The following is a 21,875-nucleotide window of genomic DNA, read 5'->3' as shown; positions in this document are numbered from 1 at the left end:
ATTTAGTAATTTAAAATATTTTTTAAGACAAATCCGACAGTCCGATTTTCTCTATCACAAAATTAAAAAAAAAATTAACAATTACGGTAATCGACCGGTCCAATAGCACCATGCAAATTCAAAATTCCAACCTCACACAATTTAAACGATCCGATTTAGATTTAATACTCAAAATGGCCCCTGAAATTTGACTTCCGACACAATTTAGCCATTAAATTTTCAATTGACTCAAATTGTACCCTGAAATTTTGACCCGTGCTTCAATTTGGCCCTTCCGATGTTTTTCGTCACCAAAAAGCTGACTTGGCAATTTTAAATGACACGTGGCACTGTAATAGTTAGATGACATGGCCAAAAATTTCAAAGCATCAATTTAACCCCTCACAATTTGAACATAAACCTAACGGTTTGATAAAAAAATTATAAAATAAAATAATAAATTATATAAATATCCTCATCTTCTTCCTCTCACATCTTCTTCCTCTTCTTACATCTTCTTCCAACATCCACCATCCAACAATCACCATTGTTATCATCACACTAACCACTGCACCACCAAAATATATTATAACCGATTATTAGATCTTAATGGTCTTTATAGAAAAAATATGAAATTATTTTGCAAAATGTCATTAATATCCTTTTTCTTTATCATCTTTTTTAAAAAAAGAACCTCGAGTTCTTCCACCAACCTTTTCAAGTGTGGCCATTGACATTCATGAAGGTTAAGGCGCTATGAATCTTTTCGACAGGGAATTGTTCTCCATATGACCCTTCCTTCATGGCACTTTATCACCTATATATGTAACTAAGCATTGTAATTTGAGATTGCAAATTTTGGGTCTTTCTTTTCTGATATTTCAATTTTTAAATTTGTCAAATAGGCATCGACAAAACATTTTACATCCATATTTATTAGGACTCCCAAGACTTATTATCCTAGGTGTTAATAGGTGTTAATAGAGACTTGGTGGTTTGAGATTAAAAATTTAAATATTTGAAAAAAATGAGTCAAATAAAAGAAAGAAAATAGAAAAAATAGCAGTTGTAATAGAAAAAATAAAATATAAGAACTAACATTCTTAACCTTTTGTTGTGTATTCTGTGAGATTATGTTATTTGCAATAGGAGTCAGGGAAGGAACAAACGAAATTGAATCAGGCGTAGTGATGTACAAAAACGGGAGTGAGAGAGAGAAAAAGAAGAAAAAAAAGGTAAAATTAAAATTTTAAAATAAAATTATTATTTAAAATATTTAAATATAAATATAATTATTATATAATTAATAAAATGGTTGAATCTTAACCATTAGTTCAAATTTTCAGTGGTTATGATTCAAAAAGAATTTTGGACCACCAAGAATCAAAATATACTTTACCCATTTAAGAAAACTCCTAGTATGTTAAATACAAAAATTATTTGTCACTAATAAAAATAAAAGTTTATCTATTTTATGTCTTACGGAGACATGTTAAGTTTATAAATTAATAAATTTTTTATTAAAAATATAAAATTTTTTAAAATTTTAATGTATTTATTTTATATTTATTAAATGAAAATATTTAAAAATTTTTAATAATAATAAACTTATCATGTGTACTTAGTACACACGTTAACTACTACGATTTTGGGGAATTGGGACTGCGTTAGGTTTTATGTTCAAATTATTAGGGGTTAAATTGATGCTTTAAAAATTTTGGCCATGTCATTTAACCGTTACAGAGCCACGTGTCATTTAAAATTGCTAAGTCAGCTTTTCGTTGACGAAAAACGTTGGAAGGGCCAAATTGAAGTACGGGTCAAAATTTCAAGGTACAATTTGAGTCAATTAAAAATTTAAGGACTAAATTGAGTCGGAAGTCAAATTTTAGGGGCCATTTTAAGTATTAACTCATCCGATTTATATACCAACTTTGTAAATTTTAAATTGCAGCCACTGAGTTAATACTCAAAATGGCCCCTCAAATTTGGATACAGACTCAATTTGACCCCCGAAATTTTAATTGACTCAATTTGAACCCCCAAATTTGAATAAGTGACTCACGTTAGCCCTTCTGTTAATCTCCGTTAACGGCACGCTTACCTGGAACGTTAAGTGACACGTGGGCTTGACGGTGGGCTTATTAAACGATGTCATTTTCTCCTTGGCGGGTAATCTCTCCTCAAACGACAGCGTTTTCCATGCTAAGGTTAAAATTCAACAACACCAATGATCAAACCAGTCAAAACAGGGAAACTCTTCTTCTTCTTCTTCATTCTCTCACATGCAACATACTGTGGAAGATCAATGTCGCTGCTAGTGTAGGGTTCTCATTTTGTCACATGCGTTCTCGTTTGCTAGCACGAGAAAGAAGAAGCTGCGAACCACTGTTTCTCCAAAGAAGGTTAGTAACGCAAGCATTCTATATTTGGGTTCAATGTTATGTTTTCTGTCTTCTCTTAGTTGGGGTTTACAGGCCATTAATTTGTGCTCTATTTGATACTCAAATGGATTGGGTCCATTGTGAAAGAAGATAGTTTTAGTTATTGATCCTCTTCTGTTAGGGTTTTTTTTCTTTTAAAAGACTAATTATGATTAACGTTAACTATGTTACAGAGAAGAAAGGATATATAAATTAGAGTTGAATCATTTTTAGAAGAGTTGAATCATTTGTTTCTGACATATTTATACTAAACATGCTAGTAAGGAGAGTTATGAGTACTGGCACTTAGTGTTGAAATTATGTACTATAGAGTACATATAGAGTAAAAATTCAACTTGTTTCAATTTGAGATGTTTAGTTTTACTGTTAGCATTTTACTTCAACTCTTCTAAACGATTCAATAGCTGAGTTATTTTTGAAAATATAAAATGAAAAATTCATGAATGAGTAAATAGATTATGCTTGTCAATGTGATAATGCAGAGCTATTAATTATGGACAACAAAAAATTGTGTAGCTGTTGTTACACGGATAAATTTTATATATGAATTTTTATATTTTCTGTTCTAAAAAAATATTGATTGACATGTTAATGTAGAATCATCTGATGCATGATATGAAAGGGCTTGGATGTTGAAGTTAATTTGTTAATTGTTTGAATTATATTTGTAGATGGGTGATTTGATAACCATTGTCTATCATCATGGAGGCAGCTTTGTTACAAAGAATGATGGCAGTGTAGTTTACGAAACAGACAATACGGATGAATTAACTGGACTAGATGAAGATAGATTGGATGTATTTTCACTGAGGGATTACTACAAGGAGCTCGGTTATGCTGACATTGTTGAATGTTGGTGGCTTATTCCTGGGAGACCTTTAAAGAATGGACTGAGAGCACTTTTACATGACAAAGAATTGTTAGAGATGTGCTATCTTGCAAAATGAACCAAGGAAGAGTCCACTTATATCTTGCAAAAATGGACACCTATATGGTGTGGAGATGATGGCTACCAAAGGTTTGAAATTCACGGCTGGCCTACTAACATGGCAGTTGATTTAAGTAAAAGCATCTGCACTTGTAGATTCTGGCAGATAACATGTCCAATTTGATATCTTAATTAACATTTTTAATGTATGGCATTTAAGAGTTATAGATCATGACTAATTAAGATTTGAATCTGTAGGCATGCCGTGTGTCCATGCATGTGCAGCAATTTCAAGGATAAATAAAAATCCTGAAGACTTTTGTCATCATTGGTTGACTATGGAGGCATATAGGGCTACATACATGCATTCCCTAAATCCAATACCGGGTGAGGAACTGTGGAAAAAATCTGAATACAACAGACCTCAAGCACCTAAAACTAAGAGAAGGCTAGGAAACTTTAAGAAGAAAAGGAGAAAGGACGCTGATGAGGAGCCTTCGAGCAGTAAGAAGTCTAAAACTACAACAAAGTTAAAGAGAATCTATAAAGAATTTACTTGTACCTACTGCGGTGTTAAAGGACACACTAAAAGAAGTTGTGCTCATAGAAAAGCTGATGATATTGCAAGTGCTCTTGCTGCTGCAGCAGCAGCTGTTGTAGCTAAATCCAAATCCCAAGATGGAGCTAGTGCAAATGCACCCGATGATGCTGCGACAACTGCTGGTATACAAACTGTGGATGCTCCACAGGTTTCGGAGATTGACATCACCCAACCCACTGTTTCACAGCCACAAATTATAGAGCAGGTACCAATATATAACACATTAATTAATTATATTTAGAAAAATTTCATGTGTTTATTCATCATCTATGAAATATTTCTAATTACATGTAGGTGCCTCCACCTCCACCTCCACTCACAAGGCCGGATAAGCTGCCGCATAAAAGAAGAGCAACTCCCAGTGTGGACCCAATGCAAGGAGCTAGTTCTGGGACAGCGTCAAAGTTTACTGAATTTATGAAATTTATCCCCACTCCGGGTTTCAAAGCACCAAGGAAGAAATAGACTTTAAATTATGTTGTCTTTTGTGGATGAATTGATAAATGTAATCCAAAGTGTATGTTTTGAGGTTATTTTGTGGCTGTTTTGTAACTAAAATTTACATCAGTGGTTTATACCTTTTGTCATGTCTTGTATAGGGCTTTGTTTTGGAACCTTTTAAATAGCCCTTTTGTTTTGTGACTGTAATGATGACATTCTAGATATCACTCTTGGTTTATCATGTGTTAGAATGGTTATTGGCATGACTATGGTTGATTTATGAAATCAGATTTAAGGTTTATTATTATAACTTATTTTGCAATTTAGAGATTTGGTAGATAAAGTACAAGTTAGTTTATTATTGATATTTGTAGATTTGTAATCAATCTCTTGTTTATTCTTACCATTTTCTTTTTACAGGTTTAGTCACAAATTTTAATTTACAGAATCATACCTATTTGTAATATCCTTATTGAATTTGTAGGTTTAGTCAAAACTTACAATTTACAAAACAGATTTGTATTGAAAAAAACATAATTGTAGTGACATTAATTCAATTTTATTCATCACTTTCTTACACCCAAGGCATAGCCAATGGCTACAACTACAAACAAAACAAGAAAAAAACTCAAAATACTATTCCATATTTTTAAATTCTTAATTTCAGCTTCTATTGCACTAATCTTCCAACCCACGTTCATCTTCCAATACTCAATGCTATTTTCAGTTTCATGTCTGCCAATCATGTCTTCTTCTTCCACGCCATTTGCCCACACAAAAAGTCCACACCATCTATTTCCAGATGTCTATCACAACAAGAACCACAAAATAAATTATGCATGTATTACAAAAAGAAGATGTAAATTCAAGAAGGAAGCAATTCAAGAACTCACATTATAATTTGGACATCGAAAAAATGGTCTTTCTGGATTTGCTTCTATTCCAGACCAACGAAGAACAGGACGCATTCCACAACCACACCAGTGTGGAACCTTCCAGATCTAGCTCGATTTGGATTCCTTTCCAAACTTCCATGTGAATGAGATCTGTTGCAGCTTCTGGAACCTTGGCTGGTGCTCCTCATCATCTTCTTCAACACCCAAACAACGATATCAATTTGGGAATTTGGCACTTGTTAGGGTTTTATATTCATTAAAATGGGGGCTAAATTGAGTCTAAAAAAATTTTTCCTACGTCATCAACGTTTAATAAGGCCACCTGTCAAGCCCACGTGTCACTTAACGTTCCAAGTAAGCGTGCCGTTAACAGAGATTAACAGAAGGGCTAACGTGAGTCACTTATTTAAATTTGGGGGTTCAAATTGAGTCAATTAAAATTTCAGGAGTCAAATTGAGTCTGTGTCCAAATTTGAGAGACCATTTTGAGTATTAACTCGCAGCCACCACATAATATCTAACACACCCAAACTCCATAACAAAACACAACATACATGAAACCTTTTGTATCTGAAAAAAATTGAGCCTAACACACTTATCCTGTTGGTGAAAAACTCCAAAATGAGGTCCACGCGCTGCCATGGCAAGTGCGGGAAAATATGAGTGCGTTTAATAGAATTACTTTTCTTTACCCTCCTTGCACTTTGGGAACTGTTTCCCGTGTTACCCTTTCACTCTTGGGATTCTTTCCCTTCTTCCCACAAACCCCACTTTCCTTCTATTGTTTCTAGATCACACACAGACAAACACATAATAGCCAAGGGAAAGAGTCTCAAATCCCACTTTTTTTAAATTCCTTCCTTCTCATAGGTTTTTTTTTTTTTTTTTCCCTCAGCTACCTTGAAAGCATGGAAAGGAACCAATGGAGTTCATTATAGCTTAGCTCGCTTTTAGAACTTCAAGTCTTCAACATCTTTAACTGAAACTATAACACACCAGTTGCTGGGTGAGTTTCAGTTAAAAAAATTCGATATATACAATTTTATGTCTTATGATTAGTCTATCAATATGTACTTTTTGTATGTTACTTCAGTCTGAAATGATTCGTTCACCAGATATATATAATAAAGATTTGTAAATCCTGTACGATACATGTTTGTATTATTGCCTCTTTGGAATCTGAGTGCCTAAAGCTGCAAGCTCGTTAGGGGAACTTTTGTTGTCCTATTATTATTATTATAGTGTCAAAATGTGACTACGATTTATGTTGGGTTGAATTTGAGACTTGAAATTGCATATATTTATTTATGGGTGGGGCTTTGTGATCTGTGTGGGAATTGGGGGGTGTGTCAGATCAAAGCATGCACCAAAATTGGATTTTTGAGCACACCCATTTGAAGATGGCATGGATTCACCACCATATTCAACAAAAAGATGGTTACTTGAGCTACTACTACCCTCCACCACCACCACTACCACCACTATTACCGCCACCATATTTGTCCACACCTTCAACATCTTCTTCAGCTTCATCTTCATCTTCATCTTCATCACCATCTTCTGGTACTAGGATTAGTCCTGCTGTTCTTTTCATCATAGTAATTCTTGCAGTTTTATTCTTCATCTCTGGTGTCCTCCATCTGCTTGTTAGATTTCTCATGAAGCACCCTTCTTCATCTGCATCTGCTCAATCTAATAGAAACCATGAGATTTCAACCTCTGATGCACTACAAAGACAATTACAGCAGCTTTTCCATCTGCATGATTCTGGTTTGGATCAGGCCTTCATCGACGCTCTTCCGGTTTTTCAGTATAAGGAGATTGTGGGGCTGAAGGAACCATTTGATTGTGCTGTTTGTCTGTGTGAGTTTTCTGAGAAGGATAACCTCAGGTTGTTGCCTATGTGCAGCCACGCCTTTCACATAAGTTGTATAGACACATGGCTTCTTTCGAATTCCACTTGCCCTCTTTGTAGAGGGACACTCCTTACTCCGGGGTTTTCGATGGAGAATCCAATGTTTGATTTTGATGATATGAGGGAAGATGAAGGGTGGCCTTGTGATGGTGAAAATGGATTTACAAATAGGCAGAAGAAAGCTGTAGTTGAAGAAATCAATGATGAGAAAAGGGGAATTTTCCCCGTAAGGCTCGGTAAATTCCGGAAGATGGATGTGGAGTCTGGTGAGGAGGGTGTAGTAGTAGGAGAGACAAGTAGCAGTAATTTGGATGCAAGAAGGTGTTTTTCAATGGGATCTTATCAGTATGTTGTGGCCAATTCAGAACTCAGGATAGCCTTGAATCATGACCGGAGTGATCACAAATTGAGGCTTGCTGCTGAAGGAAAACAACATTCTGAGAAGGCTGCATTGGAAGGGGATATGGATGCAAAGAATATTAGGAGTGTGAGTAAAGGTGAGAGCTTTTCAGTGTCCAAAATCTGGTTGTGGCCAAAGAAGGGAAAGTTTTCAAGTTCTTCCGAGGCTCATATTGGCATGCCTTCTTATCTTAATTCAGACATGCCTAGGATGAGGGAAGCAGAAGCAGCATGAAAGGTATCCAATTTTCTTAGAATTACACGAAAAATTTTGGGTGTGCTAATTTTGAAACTGTGATTACTGATTGTGCTATAATATTGATGTACGACTATTATGATTCAGTGTTAAGAAAGTCAAGAAGATGAATCCATCTCTTTCTTCATCAAACAGATCCTCTAACTCTATTGAATGTTGATATATTCTTCTTGTTCTGGTTATTTTCATTTCATAGTGTAAAAGTCAATCCAACATTCAACACATCATTGCTAGATAGATTTATCATCTCCAGGGACCAAAAAAATTGTACCATCTACTCAATAGTAATTAGAATGGCAGAGTTTATACAGTATATGAATTTGGTTGTGGAACTTAAGGTTGTCTCCTTCAATGTCATTTGTGTTAGATTAAACATCAGTATTTGCGTGTCTACTCAGATCATGACTACTGTGGCAAGTGCATTTGCTTTCTTTCTTTCTTTTTTTTCATTGTTTAGCTTTCTTAGCCTTTAATTTTGTCTATTTAATTCTTCTTTTACTTTATGAATCTCACATGCTTTTTTTTTGGAGTGTGAATACAAACTTTTGTTTATGCTTAGTACTACTATAATGTTATAGGCTGGGCACTTGGGGGTATTGGTGGTGGGATCCATGAAAGCTGTATAGTAGAATCCATCAACCTTGATTCAAAAAATTGGCTGTAGATGCAGTGATGTGGGGTCACTTTGCAACTCCCATGTGTCCATGCTGATATCATAACGCACTTTACCTTTTTTATTTCCTTAATGATGATGATAATGATAATAATGACAATCAATTAGGTCCAAAAGGGCTAGAATTAAATAAGGTTAGAGGGGTATTAGTGAGAAATCCTTGTACGTATTAGGGAGAAATACTTATATGTTTCTGGAGCTTACTTGGTATGTTCTTCAACATTTATAACTACTTAGTTTTATGAATTCAATTAGTATATACTGCTGAGAGTTTAATTTTGATGTATTGACACTGTAAAACATTTTATACAGTCGTCCAATTGCATCTATCTTTTGGATGATCATTTATGTGATAAATGTTAAATGTAGTTATTTTTGCTGACATGGTGTTACGTAATTTGATACGCGTGTAAAACTGCTTTATACTGAATTACTGACTGTGTATCAAAATTAAATTTTATTTAAAAATTATAGAAAATTAAAAAATAAATGATTGTAAATGCTCCATAATTTTTTTTCAAGAACATACAAGTATATCTAGAGTATTAGGGTCACAAAGAAATTGATATTGTAAGTGCATTTTTTGAGAATATCATATACAAACCAACAGAGCTGCGTAGTGTACGTAGACCCATTCATATGATAGACTATCAAGTATCAACCATCCAATAGTAGCACTGGTATTGTATTTATTCTTTTGGTGCACAATGTGTGTGTCTTAATGTTTTTTTGAGAATCTTGGTATGTAGATCTGCTTGCCAGGTTTGATTCTACTGACAAAAGTGTATAGTTGATTGAAGAAACCAGTTATGTACAAAAGTGGTGCATGTCTTGTTCTTATTTTTTAGTCCTTGACTCTCTAGTCTCTAGTTATGCCTAGCAATAGTTTAGTCATTATAGTAAGTCAGGACCATTGTGTAGAAAAAACTGGGGGAATGAATAAAATTAAATATTAAAGAGAGAAGTGGATTTGTCTATGGTGGAGAAAGGTGAACTTGCTCAAATTGAACTTATATATATATATATATATATATATATATATATATATATATATATATATATATATATATATATATTCTTTTAAATTTTAGCTCACAAGAATTAGGAAGGGATATGGATAATTAGGCATGGTTTAGTGTGTAGTGTTGTTCAATTCCAAGAGTTTTAATCAATCCTCTTGACAAAGAAGGAGGTGGGATGAACATGAAGAGCTTGATGATGATAATGAGGAAGCAGTTTTAGTAACTAATTTCGAAATAGCATGGAGGTAACATATTGCTTCTACGGTGGTTCCTCCTTTTTATTTCTACTTATACCAGTCATCCTTTGGTCTCCAATTAACACACAAATAGTTATAGAAGTATGGGCTTAAATTAGATATATTTATTTTGAAAGACATAACTACACAATAGCTTAACAATTGATGGAAAATTTTAAAATTACCCTGGTTTTTAAGGTTGTGTTGGTTTCTGAGAATAGACATAAAATTTAGTATTTTTATATTTTATTTAGTGATAAAGTAAAATAAATTATGAAAATTTAATTTATTTTTATTTTTTTATTTAAAAAATTTGAAAAAAAATATAATGATAAAAAATATGATTATAAAAAATTGTAACATTGAAGCATTAAAAAGCCTCATATAAGCAAAAAATCTCAAATATTCTTAATCGTGAGATATATAATTATCACTATAAATAAGAATCAAAATGCCAACAATAGTGATTAATATTAACATAATATTGATAGATGAAACTCTTATTGTTATTTATGTGATCGATCGACAGTGCGACGAAAGAATAATAAAAGTAAAAAATAAGTTGTATTCATTTTTAGTGTCAGCGCGACGAAAGAATAATAAAAGTAAAAAATAAGTTGTATTCCTTTTTAGTGTCTCTGTGTCAGGTAGGGGTGGAAATAGGCCAGGCGGCCTGTCAGGGGCCTGCAGCCTGGCCTGTGTTTGGCCTGGCCTAGCCTGGCCTGAGAGGAAATAGGCCCAGGCTCAGGCTATTAAAAAAAGCCTATATTCTTTAAAAGGCCAGGCCTAGGCTTTTGAAATAGCCTGTTGGGCCTGTCAGGCCGGCCTGAGCCTGCAAATATATATATATACTAGTAAAAATGTTATTAGAAGGATTTGAACTTGGGTCTTTTATTTTATAATAATACCTTTATCCACTCAGCCATTTGTCTCTTTAATTATATATGTGTATTTTGTATCAATATTATTCATAAATTTATTATTTTATATTTTATAATTTTAAAAATTAAATTATATCTTAAATTTAATTATTATTTAAAAAAAAAACAGGCCTATTGACAGGCTTCAGGCCAGGTCAGATTTAACAACAAGCCAGGCTCAGTACTCATTAAAAAGCCTATGCCAGGCTACAGGCCAGGCTAAGGCCAATATACTCTATTACAGGCCTGGCCTGTTAAGAGTAAAGCCTGGCCTGGCCTGACCTGTTTCCACCCCTAGTGTCAGGGTGGACACAAAATATACTAATTTAGTGTTTTTGGACATATCTTTGTCTATATTTTATCTATTAAATACGATTTTGTGTTTTTATATCTTTGTTTCAGTATCCCATCCTTGTAAACAAACGCAGTCTAAAAGAGTAAGAGACCAAAAAGTATTTTCACCCTCTAAATCAATGTACTTTCACTGCTTTAAATCACCAAAAAGGTGGGCAAAGAATTAGATGGTCCAACAATGTTTGAACTATTAAATGGTCTTAATAACAAAATATTTTTTACAAGTTTAGATGAGATAATCCAGATAGGTTATTCCACACTTGTACAAGATTCCGGCAAGTTAGGTTAGGATAAATTAATTTTGTTTTCCATTTTCCTATGTCTATTTTGCTAGGCAGTTGAAATTGCTTTTTTTTTTTTTTGAAAATATTCAGAAGGGAAGCCATTGCAACTTCTTTAGGTGGGTTGATGATAATGGATATGCAGCAGGGGCAGAAACTGATACAGAGGTTGGTGGCGACTATGATGAATGGAGACTAAATGTGTCATGGAGATTGGGTAGCTTGGAGGGTGAAGTTAGAGCAATGAAAATGCTAATAATGTACGTCTCAGTTGCAATGGTTGTGGCTACTGTCTTTTGTGCATCACTATTATTCACATCAATCTCCAAGTAAAGCCACAGATGGAGTGTTATGTTGTTGCGCTTTAAAGGTGTTGTTAGAACATTGAGATTGAATTAGTTGATATATAATGATGATGTGACTTATGAATGAAAGTAGGGTTTAATTGTGTTTAATTCAACATAAACTTGTTGTTTGAGCATGATGGATTTCACTGAAAATACAATATGGTGATGTTTGAACCCTAAGTATTTATTCACCAAAAATCTGTATACATCAGAATAGACAAGATCATTGTTATAATCCATAACAAACATCATAATCATATCATATTATCTTAGTAGACACACCACATAGGTAATCAAGGATCTACAAGTTAACAAAGCAATCCAAAAAAAAGTTCCATAGAATTGTTTACTTAAACCAAAAAACATAATAGACCTAACTAAAATGATCCTGATCGCACAACCAGTTTACACAGACCTGTTTTCAAAAAGTAAAGTTGCAACGACATACAAAATACATTTCCTAGTTAAAGATGTTAGTCTTTCTTTCTTGGATGCTTGAAGTCTGGAGTAGGCACAAATGTCATGAAGGTTTGCATCTTCTTTGCAATTGCGAAGTTGTTCCTTTTAATGTCTTAGCAGATATGGCCACAAGTGATTTAGTGGAGGCATTTAATCTTGCTTTGCTTTTAATGATATGCAATTTGGGTGGCCTTCCTCTCTTTGCACCCTGCATAGGCCAATTGTAAAACCATTATTTTTCAAGTAAATAAATGCAAGTGGTGTTAAAGATAAAGCAATAAGTAAATAACCTGAAGGTCTTGAACAGGCGGTTGGATATCTTGCATTGGTGGAGTTTTTTCTGGTTGGCTGGCTTTCACATTAGGTTGTGGCTGGACCAGTGGAGGAGGGAGAGAATGGGATTGAACTTCATTGTTGGTGTTTGCTTCATCTATAGGAGGATCAGGCTCTTTAACAAGGGCAAGCTGAAGTTGCATTTGCCTAGCTTGTTCCTCAGCATCCTCTTTTTTCTTCTTTGCACAACCTCTCTTGTTGTGTCCAACTTCACCACAAAACATGCACCTGATTGGGTTGTACTTCCTCTTCATCTTGGTGCTTGACCCAGTTGGCTGTTCACTTTTGTCTTTTCTCCTCTTCTTGGTAGGCCTGCCAGGTTTTGGCTTAATTGGGGGTGGGACAGGGGCAGGTGACGATGTTTTCTCCCACAGATCTTGTCCTTTTATACACCTCTATCGTCAACCATTCATGACAATACTCCTCAGTCCTCTTACCATTTTTATCCTGAATGACTGAAATTGCATGCATACATGGCATCCTTGTGTCCAGCACATACAAATGTAATGAAAAAATTAAAAACAAATCTGACTAAGTAAGGGTAAGTGAAGGAATGAAAGGGCTTGGTTGATTTACCTGTGAGTTGCCAGAACCTACAACTGCAAGTATGCTTTCCCAAGTCCACCATCATGTTTGTGGGCCAGCCATGAACTTCAATCAATTCCTCTTTATCATCCCCACACCATTGAGGAGGCCAGTGACTAGATAACTTTGTCATGGCTTCTAATCTGCTTTGATGAACCGGGGGTAAAATTCCTTAATAAGTGCTCAACTTGAGTCTGTTATCTACCATGCTCTTTATGATTATTCATCTCACCTCTTCAACCAAAGTCAGAATAGGCTTGGTCCTTTCATGCTTGATTTTAGCATTGAATGATTCGCAAGTATTGTTGCAAATGTTGTCATTCTTGGGATCCTCACTGAGGTACGCTTTCGTCCAAACTTCCTTTGGCCACTTTTCAAGATACTGCCAAGCCTGCTCATTAATTAATGACCTTAACTCTCTTCATGTTCCTCTCAAACTCATTGCGTGTTCTTGATCTAGCACACTCCCAGACCATGTCTTTTGACTCTGTGCTACCCTATTGTTTTGAAAAAATCTGTCATAGATGCCACACACAGAATCTGTGCTGGGCACTTGGCATGATTTCCTTCACTGCTGGAATAAGTCCCTGACCAAAAGAGACAAACCCAAAAAGATTGTTAATCATATCAATCCCTTAAAGATGCTCATTAAATCAATTTAGTCCCACTAGTATATCTTATTAAATCAAATAAAATCTAAAATTATGTATTCGAGTATGAAAATGGTCCTCACCTTCTGCATGTCTGAAATGATGCACAACTTGTTATCATTGTAGTTGCCAAGGTCTGACTGCAACAGGTCTAGAAATCATTTTCATTTGTCTTTATTTTCCACATCCACAATTGCATAGGCAAGGACAAAGATGTGATTGTTGGCATCTTGGGTACATGCAGTCAATATTTGGCCATCGTGCAGGGTCTTAAGAAAAGCCCCATCCAATCCAATCCAATCCAATCATCGGTCTACACCCAGGCTTAAAACCTTTTTTACACACATCAAGACACACATAAAACTTCTCAAATTGAGGAAAATTCTTTGGCATCAGGATTACACCAACATAAACTGTAGACCCAGGGTTACTTGTCAGCAATTCATTAGCATAGTCCCAGACTAACCCATACTGAGCAATTTTATCCCGCTCTACCACTTTCCTAGCAGCTTTCAATGCCCTAGTGATGCAGGTGCTATTTAAATTTACCTTACACTTCCTGAAAAACCACTCATACACCTCACGATGTCTCATAGTAGGGTGCTTCCTAAGTTTTGGAACAAGTTTGCTCAATGTCCACTGTTGGGTGGCTGCCCTATTTTTTTGCCTTCTAGGACAGATATGGTTATCAACTAGGATTTTAATCTGCCAGGACCCGTCTTGCTTACTACGTACACAATATACTACCCAAGGACAGCCCTCAGCCTTACACACAGCCCTAACCCGAACCTTGTCATTCTTTGTAAACAATATGTTTCTACCCCACTGGATTGTGTAGTCCCTAGTTACTTGCATAAAATGTTCCTTTGATTTGAATACCATACTAACCTCATATTTAAGGTCCCCAAACTTTGCCTTGTCATTACACTGATGATAGACGGTTGGTGATTCTCTATCAGAGTCCAATTCCTGGCCTGAGTCCTTTGAGTGCCATGAGTTGATATCTGAATCACCATCATCAACATCATTATCTTCTAGGTCTGCCAAATCAAAACCACAATGTAATTAGTCATTTTATCCAAATGAAATCACCAACACATATCAATTGAGTTAGTCAAATACCTGAATCACAGTCATCCTCATTGTCAGAAGCTTCATAACTCAATCGTCAGTCTTTATTTCTTTTTCTGCTAATCTGGTTTTAGCAGACTTGTGCTTCTTTTTTACCTCACTTTTTTTGTTCACCTTTGTAGAGTTCACACCATCATCATTGTCACTACTATATTCATCATCTCCCAGTACCTTTGGAAGTTTGTAAAGGCTGTCCTCAGCACTCTCATAGGAGAAACGAGAGTCAATATCTTCTTCAACCTCTAATGTCTTCACATGCCTTCCAGCTCTTGTGGTGGTAGTGACCTTGGTCTTTGCTTTGGTCTGAGGTAGAGCAGGGGTAAGCTTGGTAGGCTGACTATAAGGTTTTTTGGGTTGTGATTAGGGGTGGAAAAAGGCCAGACGGCCTGCCAGGGGCCTGCAGCCTGGCCTGTGTTTGGCCTGGCCTGGCCTGGCCTATTATAAAATAGGTACAGGTCCAGCCTCTTTTAAAAGCCTTAATACATTAATAGGCCAGGCCCAGGCTTACTAATTAGCTTTATAGGCCTGTCAGGCCTGTCTGAGTCTATTAAAATATAATTAAATATATAAATAATTATTTATTATTAATAAAATTATGAGATATTTTAAATTTATTATATTTTATTATAAATATTTTTGTATATTTTAAATATGTTAAAAGTTTAAATTTTTTTTATAAATATTAAATATATGATATATTACATATAACTATTTTTATTAAAAAATAATTTTTTAAATAATATTTTTATTTTTGTAAAAAAAAAAATTATCAAGCCTTTTAACAGGTTTCAGGTCAGGCCAGACTGAATAACAGGCCAGGCCTAGTACTTTACAAGAGCCTATAACAGGCTGTAGGCCAGGCTCAGGCCAATCAACTGTATGACAGGCCAGGCCTATTAAGAGCAAAGCCTGGCCTGGCCTGTTTCTACCCCTAGTTGTGATGGAGTTTCAACAGGGTGATGTGACTTTTTGGTGGGCTGAGATGATGGTCTAGTGGGCTTAAAAGATGGACCAGTGGGCTTAGATGATGGTCCAGTGGCCTTAGTGGGCTCCTTAGTGGGCTGAAGGGGTTGCTTAGTGGGATGGGTATGCAATTTAATGGGCTGACTTGTTACCTTTGTGGGTTGAGTAGGCAACTTAGTGGACTGAGAAGGCAACTTTGAGGGCTGAGAGGATAATCTGCTACCATCAGATGAGGCCTTCGAGGATTGAGAGCATGCTTTTAGGTGGGATGGTAACTTGGTGGGTTGAGAGTAATGTTTCTTGGTTTGGGATGTCTTAAATTTTTGCACATCTTCTTCCTGCTCATCAACTATAAATGGCTCTGAAACACCATGCTCGAAATACAAGTTGATCAAATTGAAGTTCCTCCTGCAATCCTTGACCATTGCAATCAAATCATGATCTGTGGCTAGCCTCCTCATCCTAGATTCAAGGGGAACTCCTGGAGATTTTCACCAACATTCCCTAGTCTCAGCATATCCCAGTTTCTTAAAGTAGTCCTTCACAAAGAACACATCAAGTGTGTCACTGTCAACTCCTATTAACACTTCTGTGTGATCGGGCTCATAGTACAGATTTCCACCCTCATCCTTTTTAAACTTTCCACCATGGTGAAATACAAACGTCATAGGAGGACCCTCCATCTACAAAAGCAAAAATCAAATAAATTTAGTCAACAACAAAATATGAAACAACTTCAGCCTAACAACTGCATGTAAACACACAGCAAACAACATAATAATAATCATCGCAAACCCTCGATTAAGACCAAACACCAGAATAACCCACGACATAATAAGCAGGAAACCCCTAACAGTAACCGCATACAGAACATGTTCTTCCTAACATCATACCTTGTCTAGCAACGTCAACTCCAAACCCTAGTCTCACTAAATGGTTCTTAGAACTACGTCAACATAAACCAACGCACACCAACATTGCAAAATCAACAAAAACTGTAAAAAAAATTAAATATTATCCTATGGCAGTTACTGTTCCTTCCTCCAATAGCGTAAGTTCTCTGCGAGCTCCTCCAACTTTCCAATGTAGTAGCGCCAACTCCTCCACACAAATTGTCAAGTACACAAGGAGGTTCTGATCATAGGCAAGTGTCTCAGGGTAGAGAGTCTCAGAGTAGAGAAGAGACGAGGGGTTTTGGAGCGAAAGTTGAAGAGGATTGTTATGAGAGGAGGTGATGGAAAAAAACGTTTGAATATCTCACTTTGGACCATAAACGACATCGTTCCATTGATTTAGGGGTGGAGGATTGACACTATGTCGTTTTGGTCTGTGCCACGCTGGTACTTAAGGTTTCAGCTCAGCAAATCATACACACTTCAGCAACTGAGATGACGGAAGGACGAACTCGATCAACGTCAGTAACTTTCGAGGACGCTTTTGATTAATTTTATCTTTCGAAAACAAAAATGGAGATCGGAGTATCTTTTAGAGACGATTTTGACTATTCACCCATAAAAGAATCGATTATTTTTTAATGGGATAGTTGTTTTTATGATTAATCCAATCGATTGGATTAATAATTATTGGTTTCAAATACCTCAATTAGAAACTCATATTCAATCGATTGTGTTTCAACAAAATTAATTGTAACTGTGAAAGTTATATGTCCTCTATTCCAATTTTTATTTTGGTCAATCGATACACAAGTTATAGATGAAACACAATCTCAAATCCTAAAATTATATTTTTTATTAAAAAATTAAAAATCAACCTAGAACTAAGGTATATTATAATCAACAATTGTAGTATAGATTGTATAATTTTGGTCCAATCAATGTCAGATATACACATCGATTATCATTAAATTTTTTAAAATAAAATTTGAAAATGGTGCAAATAATGGAGCAAAACGTGGGGAGTGGATCCTCTCCAGTGAAAAAAAATTGGATAGTGTCAATTGTAATCTCTCATCCTTCAATGCTTTCTCTTTTATATTTAATTTTGGCCCCACTTATAAAGTTAACGGTAAAAGATTACACTGCATTTCCTCAAGTATTAAAAAAACTGGAGAGGATCCATTTCCCAAAACGTGTGTTAAGTGAAAAAAATTGATGTTTATCCGTATCCAATCGATTTTTTATGAATAAAAATCAATTGGTTATGGGTTTTAGGGTATATCCAATCGATTAAATGAATAAATGGGTATGACAATCATTGGAGTGCGGGAGTATATATGCAGCGTTTGTTGGGAATGGATTCTCTTATTGTTAAAAAAAATTAAGAATATAAAATATAATTTATAACTTTTTATTATTTTTTTATATTTATTTTTAGTCTTATTTATAAAAGTAATCATAAAAAATTATATTTTATTTCTTTAATTATTTAAAAAAAATGAAAGAATCTATTTTCGCATTAATTATCCTTCCCGTCTTACTTCCAATTTTTCAAAAACGAAGAAACTTACCAAAAGATCTTTCCAACAATTAGTTGTTATTTGTATAAAAGAAATATATACCGAGTAAGCATAATCACGTGTGTTTTTTAACCAATCAATTAGATAACTCAATCGATCAATTGTATTTTTCCAACTAATTAATTAAATAGATAATAAAATCAATTTACTTATATAAAAAATTAACTTTTTCCCACAAAACAATCTATTGTTGTAAAAAAAAAAATCCTCACTCAACAATCGATTTCTGGAATAAATAAATCAATTGTTTTACAAGCAATTTAAAAAAAAAAAAAGATTTGTCGCAAACCAATCTATTAACTTAATGTGAAAATTGATTATTTTGTGAACAACGTAGAATGAGAACTTCTGTTTAGTAACCAATCAATTACTGCAGTAAAAAAATCGATTGGTTTTGTACAAATTGTAATTTTTATCACTATGACTATGCATACCTGCCAATTCCTACTCTTATTACATCAAGGATTACAAACATGATCCTCAAAGAAAGTTCAAATTTAAATAACAAAAGAAAGGTCGTTTGGGAGAATTAACAAACTAACAAAATGAAAGAAATGAAGAAATGCATGGTTTAAGAGTTATAATAATAATAACTCCGTTAGGGAGATAATGGGAAATTTAAACAAGGTGAATAATGGGCTGTAGATTTAGTTTAATACATGTAAAAAATAAAAAATACTCGCACAAATTATTTAAAAAAAATTTCTTTAGTTATTCCAAAAAAAAATAACCATCCAAACTCTAATTTACCAAAGCATTTCACTTTAATACCCTCTTCTTTTCCAACCGGCTACCACCCTTACCTTCATCAATAATTATCCCATTTTACCGTCGCTGCTTGGCTTGCCACACGCCGCCACCAGCAGCGCTCACCCCTAGTAAAAAAAACCATTCAGTTAATGATAAAAATAATCATCTGCATATCTAATGAATTGAACATCCAACATATTTCAATTATATATAACTAAACTCAATCCAATCAAAATAATCATCCACGTAAGAATTAAAATAACCATCCGCATACCTACTAAAATGACCATCCTAAACTGACCATTAAAATAGGAGAAGAAGGAGGTAAATAAACAGAAGAACTAACAAAAAAACCAATTCTATAACCTGAATCTCAAAAGCCATCATCAACGTCATATTCTGACCATTGCCCATTACTTCTTGCCTACCTCAAAGACCTCTCCACCTAGAGCTCGAAATAGGCACGGTTGGTGAAAAAAGAAGCTGCAAAAACCCTAATTGACCTGAATTTGAAAAAAATAGCAGATCCGAAGATAACAGAGGGTAAGAGAAAAAGCTGAATAGTGAATTCAAGCACCCAAATAGTGAAGGAGGAGATGGAAACAGAAATTGTGCCTGTGATGTGACCGTCGGTTGCGGCGGTGCCGACACTTTCGAGGGAACCACCGCCTGGTGCATCAATGGATTCTTGCTCCGATGCAACCTGAGGCTGAGGCTTTGACTGTGATCGGACGTTCATAGAGAGGTTGGGCGGCGTCAACTGAAGGCTTGGCAGCGGTAGTTGGAGTCTCGGCAGCATCGGACCGGAGAACGGGAAAGTAAAGTGACGGCTGAATTACTCTACAGACCGGAATTTGCAAATGGAGAAGGGAAGTTAGCGTGATATTAGGTATAACTACATCATTTGTGATTTGATTTAATTTAAACTTCTTATTTTTTAAATTTTGAAATCTGAAATTATTAATAATTAATTAATCATCTAATTTATGATTTTAATTTCATTTTTTCTTTTTTACTTTATTATTCATATTGTTTACTATTTTCATTGTTTTTCTATATTTTTTTTTCATATAAAGAAGTGAATTTCTTATTTTTGTCTTCTTAATTGATATTAATATTATTAAGTATATTTTTTTATTATTTAATATTTTTATTAATATCCCAAATCAGCCTCAAAAAAATTTTAGGAGAATAATTTAATCTTCAACCAATTTTAATTATCAAATCAGTTCCTAATCTTTTATTTTGTTAGACATATCAAATTTAACATCAAATTTTGATAAAAAAAAAAATTAAACAAATTACACCTTATCAATATTTAGTAAAAACCATAAAGTCTCTTTGTATAAAGGAATAATATAATATGAAGACTGATTTGTCTAATAAAATAATTTTTTGAAATAAATTAAAATATTTTTTTTATTTTCCAAAACAAATGAAGGCATCTTTAATTAGGCAACTCCATTTTGTTTTGATAGGAGGAGTTTGCTTAGACGTGGTTCCCACCTAAAAAAAAAATCATTTTTATGGATAATTAGAAAAAAATTTAAAAGAATTTAAAAAAATAATTAATTTTACAATTTAAAATATAATAAAATAAGCAATAAAAGTTTATGCATTAATAACAAATAATATGCTAGTTGTTCAGTTTACTGTATTTGGTGGATAATTATTGTATTTATGAGGATTATCAGTTTAAGTAAATATAAATAAAACATACTGAATATTCGATAAGTATACAGATATTTATTTTAATTTTTAATTAAATGATTATTTTGTTCGATTCAGTCAGTGATGTCCGGTTAAAACGAGATTGAGAAGGGAATGATTGATGAAGGCGACGGCAAAGAATTTAAAGAAAAAGATGTTAATTTGATAAATTAAATTATAAAAGATGGTTAAAATTTTAAAATAACGGAATAAAATTTTTAATTTGAATAATTTAAGTAGTGTTTTTTTATTTTTATTGAGCTAAATTTGCAGCTCATTGTTTATATTAATCATATTCTCTTGTCTACCCAAGAGAGTCCGTAGCTGATTAATCCAATGATATATTTTCCACCGAACTTTGTCGGGACAATTTTGATATCAAACTCTCGTACCTACGTACTACACAAACTTCTCATTCTCACTACTGTATTAATTTTTTATTCCCAGCATATAAATTTACAATTTACAATAAATTAAATAATAATAAAAAAAGAAATAAAACTAACCGACTTCTCTCCCGTCCCCCTTCTCTTCTCCTCCCCATCAGACGGCACGTGACAATCACGAAAAATCCGGCGCGTCCTTACCGAGATCCATGGACGACTTCGCAGAGTTCGGAAGGGAAGCGTATCGAGCAGAAAACGAGATCGCGGCAACTGCGTCATCGTCGTTTTTAACCGCGCTTTCGTCGAAGTTGTTCGCATAGCTCATTGGATCGTAGTGGAACCCTCCGTTCTTCATGTACGGGCGGTCTCTTCCTCCTCCGCCGTAGTTCAGCCGCCGTATGAACGTCTTCCACTTCGGTCCCGCCGAAATCTCCGACCACTCTCGCACCTTCTTATAGCATCGCATCCACCATTGCTCCTTCTTCTCCGACCGTATCCCCTCCCAGTGTGGCGACCCCCTGTAGCATCGCTGGAAGCACGGGATGCAGAAGCAGTTGCAACCTCTGTTCTGGTTGAACCGCTCCTCTAGCATGTCGTCGTCGCTGGTGGCGGAGTAATCAGGTTTATGCGGCAGCGACATGGTGAATGGCCGGAGGAAGAGGAAGAGAAAGAAAAGAAGGTACGGTTTTTTTTTCTTTTCTCTCCCCCTCTCCCCTTTCTTTTTTCACGATGCTATTAGT

The 21,875-nt window shown here is 34.8% G+C and overlaps 2 protein-coding genes across 4 annotated transcripts; one reads left to right on the top strand and one right to left on the bottom strand.

Moving 5' to 3' along the window:
* The first annotated feature begins 6,003 nt into the window (after positions 1-6,003).
* LOC130983118 (RING-H2 finger protein ATL46) lies at positions 6,004-11,799 on the top strand. Of its 3 annotated transcripts, none has more exons than XM_057907302.1 (2): positions 6,004-7,841; positions 11,494-11,799. In XM_057907302.1, the coding sequence occupies exon 1, from the start codon at positions 6,651-6,653 to the stop codon at positions 7,836-7,838; it is 1,188 nt and encodes a 395-aa protein (XP_057763285.1). In that variant the 5' UTR covers positions 6,004-6,650; the 3' UTR covers positions 7,839-7,841; positions 11,494-11,799. The 3 variants fall into 3 exon arrangements, with proteins under 3 accessions (XP_057763285.1, XP_057763283.1, XP_057763284.1); XM_057907300.1 differs by having other exon boundaries at positions 11,439-11,798; XM_057907301.1 differs by lacking the exon at positions 11,494-11,799 and adding an exon at positions 8,438-9,517.
* Positions 11,800-21,071: 9,272 nt separating this feature from the next.
* Positions 21,072-21,875, bottom strand: LOC130982889 (uncharacterized). The gene has a single exon (XM_057907023.1). It carries the CDS (start codon positions 21,773-21,775, stop codon positions 21,311-21,313), a length of 465 nt encoding a protein of 154 aa, XP_057763006.1. The 5' UTR covers positions 21,776-21,875; the 3' UTR covers positions 21,072-21,310.

This window comes from Arachis stenosperma, chromosome 5, assembly GCF_014773155.1.
Source record: "Arachis stenosperma cultivar V10309 chromosome 5, arast.V10309.gnm1.PFL2, whole genome shotgun sequence".
Taxonomy (NCBI): Eukaryota; Viridiplantae; Streptophyta; class Magnoliopsida; order Fabales; family Fabaceae; genus Arachis; species Arachis stenosperma.
Note: the sequence above shows the minus strand (reverse complement) of the source record. Positions and strands in the feature narration are given on the sequence as shown.

What these genes read in the sequence shown, in the direction of transcription:
- LOC130983118 (XM_057907302.1), top strand. Translation starts at nt 6,651, where the DNA reads ATGCACCAAAATTGGATTTTTGAGCACACCCATTTGAAGATGGCATGG.
- LOC130982889 (XM_057907023.1), bottom strand. Translation starts at nt 21,775, where the DNA reads ATGTCGCTGCCGCATAAACCTGATTACTCCGCCACCAGCGACGACGAC.